Source organism: Anser cygnoides, chromosome 1 (assembly GCF_040182565.1).
Source record: "Anser cygnoides isolate HZ-2024a breed goose chromosome 1, Taihu_goose_T2T_genome, whole genome shotgun sequence".
NCBI lineage: Eukaryota > Metazoa > Chordata > Aves > Anseriformes > Anatidae > Anser > Anser cygnoides.
In genome coordinates, this window is record NC_089873.1 from 54,377,127 (window position 1) to 54,393,329 (window position 16,203).

Genomic DNA, 16,203 nt, shown 5'->3' on the forward strand with positions numbered 1-16,203 from the left:
TAACAAATGAGGCTATTCAATTAAAGATAAACTTCAACTCACGATGAGGAAATTCTCTCTGCATAGCGAATATTATACATGGAGCTCAATGCCACTAAAATCTGCTAACACCAAGGAGGTATCAGGATTCAAAAGAACATCTTCATAGAGGTGTTCCTCCTTCTGCTGCCAGCCCTGCTGCCAACCCCTCGCTACTTGAGATGACACATCCTACTGAGTTCACTCTGCAAATATAACCAATACGTGCAATGGCAGAACTGGCAAACTTCAGGGACAGTGCTTTCTTTGTAAGCCGATAATGGCTTACAAGAACCACAGCAAGGCTGGATGTCCCAAGCAGCTAAGAAATGTGCCAAAGTAGAGTAAGTGTAAACCTGGACCCTTCGGTTGCTGCTGCTGCTGTGTAGGCTGTAGGCTTGTTGCAAGAGCAGTGGCTGGAAAGACCCCTGCGAGAGCTGTGGGGAAAGCTCCCCACGCACAGAAATGTCTCACTACAGCTCTGTGTGGGACTACAGCTCCTTCTCTGTCCTAGACCACTCAAATGAAGTCCTCAAGGCACAGCTCCTTGGCAGGCATGGGCATCGTCCTCTTCCTTTTCCTAGCTGTAATTCCATGTCCTGAGCACTGCAGTAATGACAATGCTGCCTTCTTCCTGGCATTGCAGATCACAAGAAGAAATTAGACTTTCTCTTCCTGCTGCCCTTTCGCTTGGGATCCAACCCTCACAAACAACCCAGAGTGGGCTGTGAGACTTCAGGTAGCTTATTTATATCTGAAGTCTGTCATTCTTTAGAGAAAAACAATCCAGGACAGATAAAAAACATACTTGGTATATTCAAAGGAATTCATTACTGTTCTCACATTCCTGACAATGGTTTTGTAGCAAGTAAAAACTGAAAGCATGTAGTTTCTATTGCAATTATTAAAATGACAAGTTGTCAAATGATGTCATTTAAAAATAAACAAATCACTCTAAGAAGTGTGGCTAGTAAATCAGTCCAGTCTACATTTAACCATGGTTGTCCTTGGGCAAATGTGATGAGGTCTTCTTTCCTCTTACCTGAAGAACATCGCTGATGCTCCCTAACCCAAAATCTGGCATTAGGCTATCTTCAGAAAAAAAAAAAAAAAATCACTACAAATTTATAAATATTCACTGTTAAGGGAATCTTCTGAACAGAGGAAAATTTATATGCTATTCCATTTCATAAACATCATTTTTCTCCCTATGTGTACAGAATTCTTTTCTTCCCATTTTTAATCCTCAGAAAGAAGTCACTGATGTCATGAACATTGTCTGAAGGCTCCATTGGTGGCATCTTAGAGACAGAAAGATGGGAAATGTACTATTACTGCTTAATAATGATCTCACTAAGAGCAAAATCACAAACCAGGCACATAGGTCAACCAGACACTAACGCTGATTCTTCTTTAATATTTATTGTTGAAAAAATATGATTTTTATACTTTTTGTTTTCCAAAAACATTTTAAATTCAGAGGTACATTTAAAATTAAAATAACCATCCTGATCCTCACGCATTCACACAGAGATAAAACCCCACTGTAAGACAATCATGTAAGAGACTACTGAAGGAACACACTGCTTTCCTCATCATTTCTTCTTGTGTTACTCCATACCTCCTAGAATGAAAACATCTTCATTGCAGTATTTACTTTCATGATTCTCTTCTGACACATGCATTCAGTAATTTTAATGTTCTCAGTGGTCAGGAATAGATACTATAAAACTATCCAAGTCTTTTCCTTATGTCTGGGAAAATGTCATTTACCCACACCACTTTCCTCTTCTACTTAACTAGAGCGGTGGTGAAGTTATTGCTTAACAGAGCGGGGCTGAAGTTTTTGCTCTGTGTTATTCAGAATATCAGAAAAGTCAATCATGGTGGTCCCCAGCCTTAAAATTCTACCGGTCCACTGGGAAACCATTGTATGGTGCTTTTTTTCCATACTAGAAAATGGAACTATTTTATAAAAGAATTAAACTTGAAAAGGAGTAACAACTATTTCTTTTTTCTTTACTCCATTTTCTTTGTTTTTCTAATGAAAGACATTTATTACTGGAATTCTCTGTTTTATTATTTGTAGAGCTCCTTATGCCACTGAAGCCCCCAAAATCATATACCTGGAAATGAAGTAAAGATGGAGATGGGGTTTGGAAGGTACGCAACATTAGGTAAATTGTCCAAATCACAAAATCAACATAGAAAAGTGCTTAATTTCTTTCTTTTCCAAACTTCAGCTGAGCTCACATATTTAATGTCAATACACTCTAAATATGTTATGTGTTCACTGCCTCCAAAATTTCTTAATTAAACAGCAAAGGAGCCTAAAAGAAGATGTTATTCATAAACTAGATTTCTAAAAAGAAAATTAAAAAAATCATTTTGACTAGTGGATGGAACAGATGAACAAATCAACAGAAAACTCTGGATAATTAAATATACTTAGAAATCTAAAGAACACAAACACAAGGGTGAGAAAAGAGATTAGTATCTATACAGGAACATGGCATTTATGTTTACCATGGACATACACCTGCATATGAGAATGCACACGCACGACACACACGGACACTGACACTGCAAGCACCAGCTCCTAGCAGCGCATGCTGAGATTTCTCAAATGAATACACATATAAATAAAAATTCAGTCTACAAAACCTTTAGTCGAAGCAGTCAACGGTTCAGTCCTTCATGTACTCCAAACCCAGAAGCGATCTGAACTGGAAGACTATTGCACATCACAAAGTTAGCAATCCATTTAACAGTTGACCTGAGTAGGTGCAGGCCTGTGCTGTGCTGCACATAAAACTTGGCCCTAAAGGCTGTGTTGTGTTGCACATAACCCTTGGCTGCAGGACAAACTTCACCAGCTAATCCTAACGGAGGAGCCTGTCTGTAGACAGCTCCCTCTTGGCCCTGGCTACCAGAGTGGCCTTGTCATTATTTTACAGTGAAGCAGCACGTTCTCATGTGAACATATTTTTGTTTAGCAGCAACAATAATGAAGAGATTTTATTTTACAATGCTGCACAATGAACAGCGTCAGAAGGGAGGTAAGATTATCTGTCCCCTTTCCTCCTAGTGTTAGCCTGAGTAAATGGTATTTTAATCAACAACATATGCCTTACTTACAGGGAGAATATTAAATGCTAGCACCAGTGCTGCTAGCATTCCCCACAATTTGTTTGCATGTCTATCTCTTTTTTTTTGCCCAGAATATCTAACCAATCTGAGTAAATCCAAGTGAAGTAAGAAAACGAAGATTTCTAGCTTGTGTGGAGACTATATACCAGAAATTTAACCTCACTTATTAATCTGTTCTTTCCAATACCAAAAAAAAAAAAAAAAAAAAGTCATCAATTGGAAGTTCAGAAAATAATAGATATCATTTTCCTAGAGTACATTTCAGCTTCTTGAGTTTTGAAGATACCTAACATTAACTCTGATCACCTATACAAATCATTTAAGTTGCTGGAAAAGTAGGTTCAAGATTGAGGGACAGCCTGCGGTGATGGCCACACATCCTTTTAAGCCTTCATTTCCAGAAAACAGGACAAAATCAAAATAAGTAACAGCTTTTTGCTTAAGGAAACTGAATTCCCAAAGATTTTACAGAGTTTTTACATAGCATATAGATGTAATAGCAAAGATCATTACCACCTAAAAGAGGAAGGACAAATGGAATCTTGTGGGACGTTGTGTGCAAAACACAGACTGCTCTTCTTCACCTCTCCACCTCAGAAAAATGCAGGTGAAAACTGGATACTGAATACATCTGTATGCAAAATTTTAACTTTAGTTAATTTTTCAGAGCTAAAGCTTGCTCACAGTCGTCTCTTCTGTCACCCCATAATGCTAAAAGTAGTGTCCAGACTGTTTGTCATCTTCACAGGAAAATAATGCATTCACTTCAAGCTTTCATGCTGAATGCTGATGCATTAAGCAAGTCAGTAAACTTCATCTTTCCCAAAGGGAAATTGGGTTTTAAATTAAGAATAACAATTTGTTTAAGTTTCCTCCAGTTGCTGCAGTTGACTGGAAATATTAAAGTATGTGAGATTCTCTATGACTTAGCTGTTTAGGAAAAAAAAGAAAAAAATTATTGTTATCACTCTGTGTACTTTAATAAAAAATACTTGTTTTACAGGCCTGCTTTCTTGAGAGATTACTGAAAAATCAATTCACAGCCTAGACGCTAAAAAACAGTTATTTGCCTCAGACCTTACAGATCACAACACGTGGAAGAAAAATACCCTAATAAAAGATCATTTTCTGTTCCATACAACAGCTTAACACTTTACCTGGAGTCTTTCAGTGAAGAGAAGAAATCAGTAAAACCACAGATACGAGACTAAATTCCATACCGCATTTTTAAGACCTTGAAGTTTTCTATGCTTTTAAACATTGCATTTTGTTTCTTATTTCACGTTTTTCCATTACAAAAATGATAAACAAAAGCACAAAGCGACATACACAGGTGTCAGCTGGGCACAATCTGCTGTTCTATGAGAGATTACCAATCTTCTTCTTCTTACACACACTGACAAACATAAACTTAATATCATGGGAAACAGTAACATGAAACATGAATGTGAGCTCATACGGTGTCACAGACATGGTTCACATAGCTGCTTCTCGTGTACCCCCAGCCTTTTCGCTGGCAGGGCAGCACAAGAAGTTGAAAAGTCCTTGAATGAGCATAAGCATTGCTCTGCAACAGAACATCACAGCGTTATCGGCATTATTCTCATACTAAATCCAAAACACACCTCTATACCAGCTACTAGGAAGAAAATTAACTCTATCCCAGCCAAAACCAGGACAAGCTAATACACCTTACTGCCTGTAAGACCACTGAAACAGACAATTACTAGGTGGGCTTTGCTCTGCATGGTGTCAAAGAAGCTGGGATATAACCAGAATCCCTAATGTCAGGAAAATGCAGGCAACCAAGTCTCAGCACATTTAAGAGTTAGCAATACAGTTACTTTTAAATAAAATCTCTTTCACTATCACTGATGGATGCTGGACTCACTACCCGAACAATAAAAAAGATGGTCCAAGCAACAGTTACCTTCTTGCCTGGCAATAACAAAATCAGCAACAACTTCTAAAAAAAAAAAAAAAAAAAAAAAAGAGAATGTAAGGTAACATGATTGCCTTTTTGAGCACCCAAGTTAGGATGCAGCAGGCTACTCTAACTGCACTAGTCTGTCCTCCATCCCACTGAGTTCCATTGCCTAAAGACCAAGCCTTGAATGTCACTGAGTCTTGCCTTCAGGTGTCTTGAAATGTTCAAGGCTTCAGGTAAGGGGAGGAAAGAGAGAGAAGTTCTGACTCCAGAGTTCCCAGTTGCCTCCAGCTCAGATCCAGTAAGAATCTGTCATGCCCAGCCATGCAACACACAACACTGACTGCTAGATGCCTACCAAAAGTAGTCTAACGGCCTGTGGCTGAAGCCCCAGTTCACAGGAACACTGCCACAGTCTGCCGTTTCTTTGTTGTTTTGGAGTTCCTTGCTCCAGTGACCAACACCAGTCACACAGATAAGGCAGATGGATATGAAGGATAACGAAGACAGCATTCTTTAAGAAATAATGTAATAGAAGGGGAATTATAAACTCTGAAGAGATACACACTATTTAAATATATGGCAATAATGTGTATATATATGGCATGAAGAACGGACAGGCATAAACAGCATCATCAGGATCATCAACTGGAGGAGATACTGCCTTTTCAACAGCTGTCCTTTAAAATGGACCATCATTCTGACAGATTTCGGCAGTGTCATCTATGAAGCCAAACAACTGATCATTACCGCTCATTTCCACCCTTCAGACTCGACTGACCTTGAGTTACCTAAGGAAGAAGATGACAACTACGGAAATGTAACTTTTAAGAAAGAGACAAAACACTCCTGCTACAAGTGTTGTGTCAGACATTCAGTTTCACAGAAAACATCTTTTGGGAAGGACTTCAGCTGCTGAAAAAGAAGTGATACAGCTAAAGACCCCGATGGCCCTGTGTATTTAAATTGTGTGCAAGTCCCTGCATGCATCCTATTATATTAATTCCTTATTATATTCCTATTATATTTATCTTTTGCTCTCCCTTTGTACCATTAACCACTGCACTTTCAGGAACATGTCAACGGAGAGCAGGACATGCCTTTACTATACTCTTTCACACAGCTATGAAGGCACAGTCTCCTCTCTTACAAAAATAACAGTAGTTAAGACCACGTCAGAAAGCGCTAATTAACAGCCCAGACTCTCTGCTGTAGCTCCAGCTCAGGCACCATCTTCTGCCTTGATGCTGATCCAAGAATCAGCCCTGGAATCTGTAGTACTCCACTTTTACTCTCCACTGCAGTCATCAGGCAGGAGGGCAAACTTCTCTGTGTGCTACTCAGGCTGCCCATGAAGTCATTGGAAGTGGCTCACAAACTAGATTTGTACTATGAGTCAGTAATGGAAGAGGACAGGTTTGATGAACTCAATTAAAATGCTTTGATTTTGAAACAACCTGAGAAGAAAAATTTGAAAGAAAAAGCAATACCCTAATTCCACACTGCACTTATTGCAAAAATGTCAGAGTTCGTAGTACACACTTACCTCATACAAAACTGTAGGATTCCCATGAAGGAGAGGCCCATAGCAAATGTAGGAATGGCCAACTACCCAGCCTAAATCAGAAGCAGCCCACCACACCTAAAATGAAATTAAAAAAAATAAGAATATTGATGTGTGCCCTTTTTTTTAAGGCAAGTTCCAAAAAATTTATATGACATTTAAACAGAATTACCTCACCAGGTTTAAGTCCATATACAGCTGACATTGTCCAGTTCAGCATTACTGCATAGCCACCTGTTGGTCTGATTACACCCTAAATAAGAAAATTTAAATGTTTAAGACCATTTAAAGGATGCAATAATATGCCTGTCTTCAATGAAATTTTGAATTTTTAGCAGTAACAGACTTAAAGTTATCCAATTCCAATACTCCTCACTTAATAAAAAGATCCTTTCTTACAAGTATATGCTTCTGCTAATGTTTCAACTGAAGAAGTAATTTTGGGAAGAAAGAAAAAAAACAAGCCCTATGACAAGACTTTTCAGAAGACAACTAACAAAGACTGAAGCTGTCTCATTCAAATCAGATACAAATATTTAGTCAACATATGCTGCCAAAAATACAAGAGATCAAATCTTTACCTCATTTTATCCATCTAAATGTTAGTCATATTTTACACTTCTTGTCTAGTTTCCTGGATCCCGGTATCAACAGAGAAAAAGGGGCACCTGTGGAATAGCCAACGCCTAAAACAACTGGGGTGAATTACTCTCTCTTTCTGCATGCATTATTTCAGACCTTGTCCAAGAACCTGGGCACCATTGAGACACATTAGCTCATTAAAATGGAGACTGCCACAACAGAGAATGGTTAACTAATGCTTTGTGAATTTCAGAAAGCTGTTTGCCTTTATTAGTCTCAGTCTCTAACTCAGTCTCCACTCTGAGATTAACAGAAGTTTTGCTATGAAGGTATCACAACTGAACAATTTTACTTGCATGATCACTTAGATTTAAGTCATACCAGTGTGATACTGGCTCCAAAGTTGTGGTAGTGAGATCACTGCTGGTAAACCACATACAGATTGAACTACTCTTCATAAAAGAATTATAAGAACCAAGCAAACACAAAGAGTTTGCTTTTAAAATAAGATCTTTTAAAAACAGATCATTAAGACTAATTGACACTTGAAAGCAAACATTTCCAAACAATGCCCTATGCTGATTTTCAACCTTACTCAATCTTAACTTCCATCTTCATGGAATTTATAGTCTCAGAACTGTTCAGCAACACAAGCCTCTAGAAGATGCCTAATTCCATTTAATGTGTAATGTCATCCACTACATCTCATCTATGAGAAGATTAGCTAATATGTAAATAACAAATAAGCAAAGACTATTCAGCAATAAATGCTATCATAGAAGTGATATATTAACTAATCTTGCCATTAAAGGACTATCCTATGCTTAACTCAAACAGTTAAAGTACAGAAGATATTCATGGGTGGCAGACATTCTGCTATCTTCACAAACTTTTATTGTATGAATATTTTGGGCTAAATGAAGTATATTTTTATATTACTACTATTTAAATAAACAAACACAATTTACTCCTGGACTTTGAAGTAGAAAAATATGAATAAATGAGATTAAAGCATTTCTAGCAGTGCTAATCATTTATAGCAGTGAGCTCCGGTAAACATTTTCAACCTTTTTAATTAAATATTTTCCTCAAGTGGAACTGCAAATAGGTTACAAACAGTTAGACTACAGGTAGTCCTTTACCTTGGGCAAGCCTGTTGTTCCAGAAGTATACAGAATATAAAGCGGATGGTCTGAAGGAACAGAGACACATTTATAACATTGTGCTTTTGAAAGCTCTTCTTCCCAGTCAAGATCGCGGCCTGGGGCAAGAGGAACATGTCCCTGCCCATTGAAAAACAGAAAAAAGTTAAAAGAAAAACAGATGGAATAAAATGTAAATGGGTCAAAAAAAAAACATACTATTAAATTTTCTGTACAGTAGCAATAGTTCTATTTACTATGTAAATATTATGCATTTAAGTTTTCCCCATAAAATACAAAACCAAACTAGAACACACACATAAAAAAATTTACTTGTAGAAGAGAGAAGACACATGGACTAAAAATATATATGAAAGTTAACAGTAAGGCACTGCAACTGTACACTCACCAAGTTAGGTCGCCTGTAAATGAGAACTTTCTCAGGTTTGTTTTGTACCCTTGCAAGTGCACCTTCTAGGAGTGATATGTATTCCACCTTCCTTTTTGGTTCAACTCCAAAACTTGCTGTTACAATAAGTTTGGGCTAAAATGAAGAAATTAGACTGTTGATATATACATTTGCAATATATTTTTATAAAGTATATGTAACCTAATAACATATTTTCCATGCAATTAGTTGGTTAACGAAACTCAATATAGAAAATCTATCTTCATATAATTAGAACCAGGGGTTAGATCAGTTTTCTAAGGAAACAAAGCTTGTGTGATCTTGCTGTCCATGCATCTGTTTTTTGTTCTGCAGCACTCTAATAACTCGGACACTCTTCACCATTTTCAACCAAATTTGAGCAACAACATTAAGTTCTTGTAAATTGCACAAAATCAGATCAGACAGAAAACCCCATCTTCATGTAGCCCTCCACTAAGGAAAAGCTCTACAGTGATGTCAACAATCACCTGTCCTAGTTAGCCTGCTTCCTAATTATCTGTCTGAACACAACTAGCTATAGCACTTTGGTGGCTTTCTCAGCCTGCAATTAAATGACACAGGAGGGTAAGAGGGGGAAAGAGGAAAAAAGAAAACAAACAAGAGATGACAAAAAACTAGAAATACCAGAAAAGAATAAGCTGAAGTCATAAAGCACATGAGGGAATTTAAGCTAGAGTCTTCCAAGTGATGGCTGCAGGATTTAGGATGCAAATCCCGTTAAAATCAAATTTCTGTAGTTCTGCTTTGTTGGTTTGGTTTTTGTTTTTTTTAGAATATTTTCTATTTCCAGATGTGGATTTAGAAAATTACCAGCTTTTCCATTACATTTTTTATTAAATCAACCTCAGTAAGATGCTGATGCAAGATTTCCTAAGGCAAAAAATGTCACTTCACTGCATACAAACAATTTTGATTTAAGTCCCAAGATCAGTATTTTTATTTCTTGTATTTCAGGAAAGGGTAGCACCAAAGAAACTATATGTTAGAACATATTTTAATTATAGAAGAATGAGCCTTCAATCTCCTTGCTTTTGAGTTTTAGAAGTATATTTATCTTGTGTACCTCAGTCTGATCCAGCTAGTTTAGTAAACTAGCATAAATCTCATTAGGTAGGCACAAACCACAATGCCACAGTTAAGGTTTCATTAAGCTTTGCACAGAAGGCACAGATTGTTTTTTTACAATTTATTCTTAAAATTATTTCAAATAATAACAAAATGTTTCCTATCTAAATCTGCCATTCAGGGAAGTTTGCTAATTAGCTTGTACTCAAAATAAAGGTTTCTGATGAGCTTTAAAGTTTCAGCATTTGTCATCTTTCCCTTTTGGGATGCAGCGATTTTGGTAAAAGATGATACAATACAATGCACTTAAACTGAAAATTCATCAGAAGGCTATCCGGGAATTAGATATAATCAGTATGTTATTAACATGTTTCTATTCAATTGTTACAATGAACGACTGTTGTCAATGCCAGGTTTACAGTCATTTGTAAATTGTGCCCCCTCTGCTCATCAACTACTTTGTAAGCAGCAAGGAAGTCTAAATATAGTCAGTACTACATTGGCTAAGGTGATGTATTTCCCCAGTGAGGGTTATTGCTTGTAAGCATCATGGATCACTCTGTGCAAATCAAAGGTTCATAACTGGTTGTTTTCTAGTGTTTTACCTCTCTGTCTACTGATATTATTTCCCCTGCACCTCCACTCCCATATTGCTTTTATACACCCATTTCCCACCTCTTCCATGGCTCCATGTAGTCCTGCATGATAGATTATACAGAAATACAACTAGCATGATGGAAAAGCAGAGAAGTTCTGAGGTTTGCTGGCGAAGGAATGCCAGAGATAGTGAGCTGTAGAAAAAAAATATGAAGAAGTAGAAGTGAGAGAAAGCAAGGTCCAATAATACTAGACCAACAATTTTATTCTACTGTAAAGGCTCCTTCTACAAATTCTTCCATAGTGTCTAGCAGCATGCAAGGCAAGGTTTAGAAGAAGCAACTAATGCTTTTAGTGGGCCAACTCAGAAAGCTGCAAAAAGCCCAAACTGAAAACAGGCAAGCTTTAGGTACAAAATGTCAGTACCATCATGAAGACGTTTACAGAGAGATTCTGCACTCAAGTGCCCAACCAGCCATTCAACACACAAAGCTCATTCCATTTGTTGCCCCAGCCACATATCTGATCACAAGCCTGTCCTCAAATTTCTTGCACTTTCATTGCATTGGTATTGCTCTGACTACGTAGTTACATGCAATGCACATTTATTTCCATCAGGTATTACACATTGCTGTACACAAAGACCTGAATCATACCATACAAGTAAAAAATAAAGAGCAAGATACTGCCTTCTAATCTTTAATACATTTCTAATAACACATTTTAAAAAAAATAGTGCTTCAAGACAAGACAGGACTGCAAATATTATAAGGCAATTAAGTCTTAGCAGCTGAGCCTGCAGTCTTAATCATAGAATCATCTAGTCTGGAAAAGACCTTCAAGACCACCAAGTCCAACCAACCATCAACCTGACCTACTGAGTCCCAGCACTAAACCATGCCCCTTAATGCCACGTCCACATGTCTCTTCATAATACCTTCAGGGACTGGGACTCCACCACTTCCCTAGGCAGCCTGTTGCAACACAAAACCACCCTCTCCATGAAAAAATTCTTCCTAATATCCAATCTAAACCTCCCCTAATGCCACCTGAGGCCATTTCCTCACATCCTACCACTTGTCATCTGTGAAAAGAGATGGACACCCTCATCACTGCAACCTCCTTTCAGGCAGTTGTAGAGAGCAATAAGGTCTCCCCTCAGTCTCCTCTTTTCCAAACTAAACAACCCCAGTTCCCTCAGTCACTCCTCATAAGCCTGGTTTTCTAGTCCCTTCACCAGCTTCATTGCTCTTCTCTACACACACTCCAGCACCTCAATGTCCTTCTCGTAGTGAGGGGCTCAGAACTGAACACAGTACTTAAGGCGCAGTGCCACCAGTGCCAAACACAAAGGAAAAATCTCTTCCCCAGTCCTGCTGGCCATGCTATTTCTGATGCAGATCAGGATGCCATTGGCCTTCATGGCCACCTGGACCAAATGATGGCTCACGTTCAGCTGGCCGTCAACCAGCACTCCCATGTCCTTTTCTGCCAGGCAACTTCCCCCAGCCAATACTGCATGGGATTGTCATGACCCAAGTGGGGGACCCAGCACTTAGCCTTGTTAAATATCTTGTGACTGGACTCAGCCCATCAGTCCAGCCTATCCAGATCCCTGTGCAGAGCCTTCCTACCCTCAAGCTGATCAACACTCCTACCGAACTTGGTGTCATCTGCAAACTTACTGAGGGTGCACTCAATTCCCTCATCCACACTGATAAAAATATTAAACAAAACTGGCCCCAATACTGAGCCCTGGGAACGCTACTGGTGACCAGCCACCATCTGGACAGAACTCCATTCACTATGACTCTCCAGCCAATTCTTCACCTAGCAAACTGTACACCTGAGCTATATTTCTCCAGGAGAATACTATGAAAAATGGTGTCAAATGCCTCACTAAAATCAAGGTAAACAACATCCACAGCCCTTCCCGCCTTTCCCTAATTTACTAAGCAGGTCATCTTATCTTAGAAGGAGACCAAGTTAGGCAGGCAGGACCTGCCCTTCATAAGCCCATGCTGGCTGCTTCTCATCACTCCATGGTCCCGTATGTGCTGCATTACGATGAGAAGTAGGTGTAACCATTTATAGCCACATCTGTGCACAGGAACTAAATCTTACTCGGAATAAACTATTACAAAATATTATCTTATTTTTTCAAGGTTGCCTTATTAAAATCCCTGACTGTTACAACTGTAAATAAGTGAGGAATACAGTATTTCTGACCTCAATGGAAGATAAGAAAAGATAAGTTTTGAATAACTTGTGTGTCTCTTATGTTTTGCATTTCAAAGAACTGTTGTTCATGTGCAAATTGTAATTCTGCTTTAGCCTGAAAAGCTTTCAAAAATCATGTCTGAAAAAATCCATTACTTGTATTTATTTTGCAGGGTTTGGACTTAAAATCTAAAAAGCCCTCTGGAATTGTTATATAATTATTGTGATTCAAAAAAAAAAATCTGTTTGTCAAAGGCATAGCAACTACCTTATTAAATAAACATAGAAGCACTGTTCTTAAAACATCCTTCTCAGCTTTCCTAGTTTATTAAGATAAAGGGCTTAAGCAAATGTCATGTTAATTTCTCAAAATATAATTAATGTTCTTCAAAAGTATCTACTGTTTTGATATTGAAAACTACATATTCTCAAATTCAGATGAAATAAAAGATTAGAAGAAATGCCTCTTCTCATACACTGTATCACTTCATCCCAATGCACATAGAAAGTCTAAAACAGTGCCAATACCGGACAAGAGCAGAAGTTATCAGCTGCAGGACTTTGCAGGATTCCCAGACCTATTTAAAATTCAGGTTAAATTAAGGCAAGCTGTTAAAGTATATGTAGGTTTTCATAGTCACTAGGAAGTGTCTGTTATTTAGGTCTTCTGACAAAACTTGAAGTTTGACCTTTCTTCTGAAAAAGCACCTCAAAGCCAGCTTTCTATTCCATGTCTTTAACTCTTCCTAGTTAATTTTTCCAAAATTAGGCCCTGTACTGTGGTACCTAATTCATACAAAAGCCTAATACAAATACTGGGGGGTTTTGGGACTGCTTCAATTAATATCTGAGTTTAGGAAAACACTTTCTACCACAGCTACTTATATTCATATCTTGAAGATAATCTAGTAGCGTGCAATTCACTTATCAAGGAAATTTTACAGAATTGCATAACAGGGGAAAGGCTTGAAATTTAGTGTGCCTCTCCTCTTTTCTTACATTTTTATTATATAGCAGATGGATCAAAAAATAAAACAAAATATTTAGCTCTGTCTTTTAAAGGAAAAAAAGGCAACATAAATTAAGATTTAATCCATGGCCTGCAGGTAGTAATTCTATAGCTAACCATTAAAAAGATGTGCTATATGACCTTGAGTAAATAATTTAAACTTTGTCTGTTTTCCTTTTAATGCATGAAGTAAAGACGATGATTACAGTGCTGTCTATTTTTGTTCCTCAGAGAAAGTCTACTGGGATTAAGTAGTTAACAATTGCAAAATAGTCTAAAAGTAAACATGCTAGATGATTCATATTGTAACCACTTTCATTTTCAACCTTCAAGTTTATTTTTTTCTAATCAAAATCTAATCTATTACTTTTCCCTAATCGAAAACTTCTATGAGTAAAAATTAATTTTTACAGCTTTTGAAAAAGTCAGGGAACGGGAAAAAAGACATGGAAAAACTGGACCTGTCTTTAGTCTCCTTCCAGCTATTTTTCATAAATCCAGCAAAGCTCTTCAGCTATTCTGTTAACTTCTGCTTTGTCAGAACACCAAACGGGGGTGGCAGGAAAGGGGAAATGCATTCAACTTTTTAAAAGAAATTCTTTCAATTTACAGATATTCATAAAATTCAAACTTTAGGGATCTGAAGAGCACTTCTGCACACAAAAATCTCAGTAAAAGTTCCACAAATCCTGCAGACTTTACCCTGTATAACATTTCTTCCAAATTAAGGCTTCTAAGCCTAGCCAGCATGATTCAGTGATTATGGCTACTGCAGAGGGTCTGAATGATCCAAGCAACTGATCAAGATGTCAAAGAGTTTTGTTCATTGACAGAAAACAAGAACAGAAACTTCCAGTGTAAACACTGTATACATATACATACACAAGCTATTAATATGCCAATAAAAGCTACTGAGCAGGTTATTAAAGTATTATATGCATTTTCACTTAAAAAGACTTACTTAATGCTTCATAAACATGTTTAACTTGCGCCTAACTCGGAAGCCTTTAAAGCATTCACCTCTATTACCTGTGTTCTCTACAGAGCCATTAACTTAAGACAATTAGCTCACTGGCTGCCTTGATTCTTGTACAAATTAGATGAAGCAGATATAGCTGAAAAACTTACTACTTAACATGTACAAACATCAGGTAAACCAATGAAGTCACTGAGGGTTGGCATGATGTAGACTGTTGACACTTGAGAAAAATGCTTTTAAAGCCAAATTTTTTAAGGTGATGCTTAGTAGAGACTGACTGACAAAGAGGAGAAGAAAGTCTAAACAGACAGCAGTATGTTAAATAATCATGATTTTTTTTTAGAAATAAAAAACTGTACTTCAATGTCTGCTATACAAATACAACCCTTAGCACACAAGTAGTAAGTACTTTGTTCACATTTCAATGTTAGGTGTTACAAGCAAATTGAGACCACGTGTCACACAAAGGGATATATTGTTATCCTTTCAGGGAAAAAAATACATATATATTTTTTTGACATTGGTTTACATATATAACTAATGCAATGGCATTTGTTGTTCTAAATATGTATTACCTTTGCATGATCAATGCGAACAGCAAGCTCTTTAGAGGCAAATCCACCAAAAATCAGGCTATGGATGGCTCCTATTCTTGCACAAGCCAGCATACAGTATACTGTCTGTGGAATCATGGGCATGTAGATGACAACACGATCTCCTTTCTTCACACCATGTCTGACCATGACATCAGCTAACTTGGACACCTGTACTGGCAAAACATTTACAACATATTAAAAACTTATCCAGATCTGATGTTGCCCCATGAAAAACAACCTTCACACAATCAGTAGATGCAGAACATCAAGGAAACAAGCCAGTAAGATAAATAAAGTTGATGAACAATGCAATCAAGGTTCAATAAATTTAGGACAATTTATATTTTTTAAAACACTGTAATACATCTTTTTATATAAAATGAAAGTGGATTGACACAAATTATTATTATATTATAGCAAAAATCAATAGCAAGGTTTTGCAAATTTTAAATGCCATTCTAACCATACATTCTTTTATCCAGCTCACTTACATTTCTCAATTTTATTTTTTTTAAATATATATAAGCAGGGAATTTCATAACACAACTTCTGTTCTACCTACGTTTGAAACACAAATCAATGTGAAGTAAGCTTTCCAATTTTCTATCTAAACTTCTCAGAACTTACAACAAGAAATCTTATACCCTGAGCCAAATGCACGTACAAATTCAAAGAAACACAATTAGATTTAAGAAAACATTTTTCCTCTCATTTTCAAATTTCTAGTATGTAAAAGCCTGAAGATAGACTGTATATGGGAGCAAAGAACTGGTAAACAAATCTGGACACTCAGAAGAAATATCAGTCATCCATATCACTGTGAGGAAAATATTCATTACCTCAGCAGTCTATAGTCAATACTACTTTTGTGATAATGTACTATTTCATTAGTACACCAGGAGA

At 37.2% G+C, this 16,203-nt stretch overlaps 1 protein-coding gene across 5 annotated transcripts in view; it reads right to left on the bottom strand.

The window, feature by feature from the left end:
• ACSS3 (acyl-CoA synthetase short chain family member 3) overlaps positions 1 to 16,203 on the bottom strand; it is a 74,685-nt gene that overhangs the window by 43,830 nt on the left and 14,652 nt on the right. For 3 of the 5 annotated variants that reach the window (XR_007162366.2, XM_048061263.2, XM_048061262.2), the window contains exons 3-7: positions 15,280 to 15,468; positions 8,793 to 8,927; positions 8,384 to 8,524; positions 6,832 to 6,912; positions 6,642 to 6,737 (exon numbers count right to left, since the gene is read on the bottom strand). Coding sequence is in view for 4 of the 5 variants with exons in the window: in XM_048061262.2 (XP_047917219.2) it covers positions 6,642 to 6,737; positions 6,832 to 6,912; positions 8,384 to 8,524; positions 8,793 to 8,927; positions 15,280 to 15,468 (642 nt within the window). In the remaining variant the exon portion in view is untranslated. Of the gene's footprint in view, positions 1 to 6,641; positions 6,738 to 6,831; positions 6,913 to 8,383; positions 8,525 to 8,792; positions 8,928 to 10,574; positions 10,689 to 15,279; positions 15,474 to 16,203 lie in introns of those variants that run through there. The other 2 variants (XM_066995750.1, XM_048061264.2) reach the window with 2 other exon arrangements.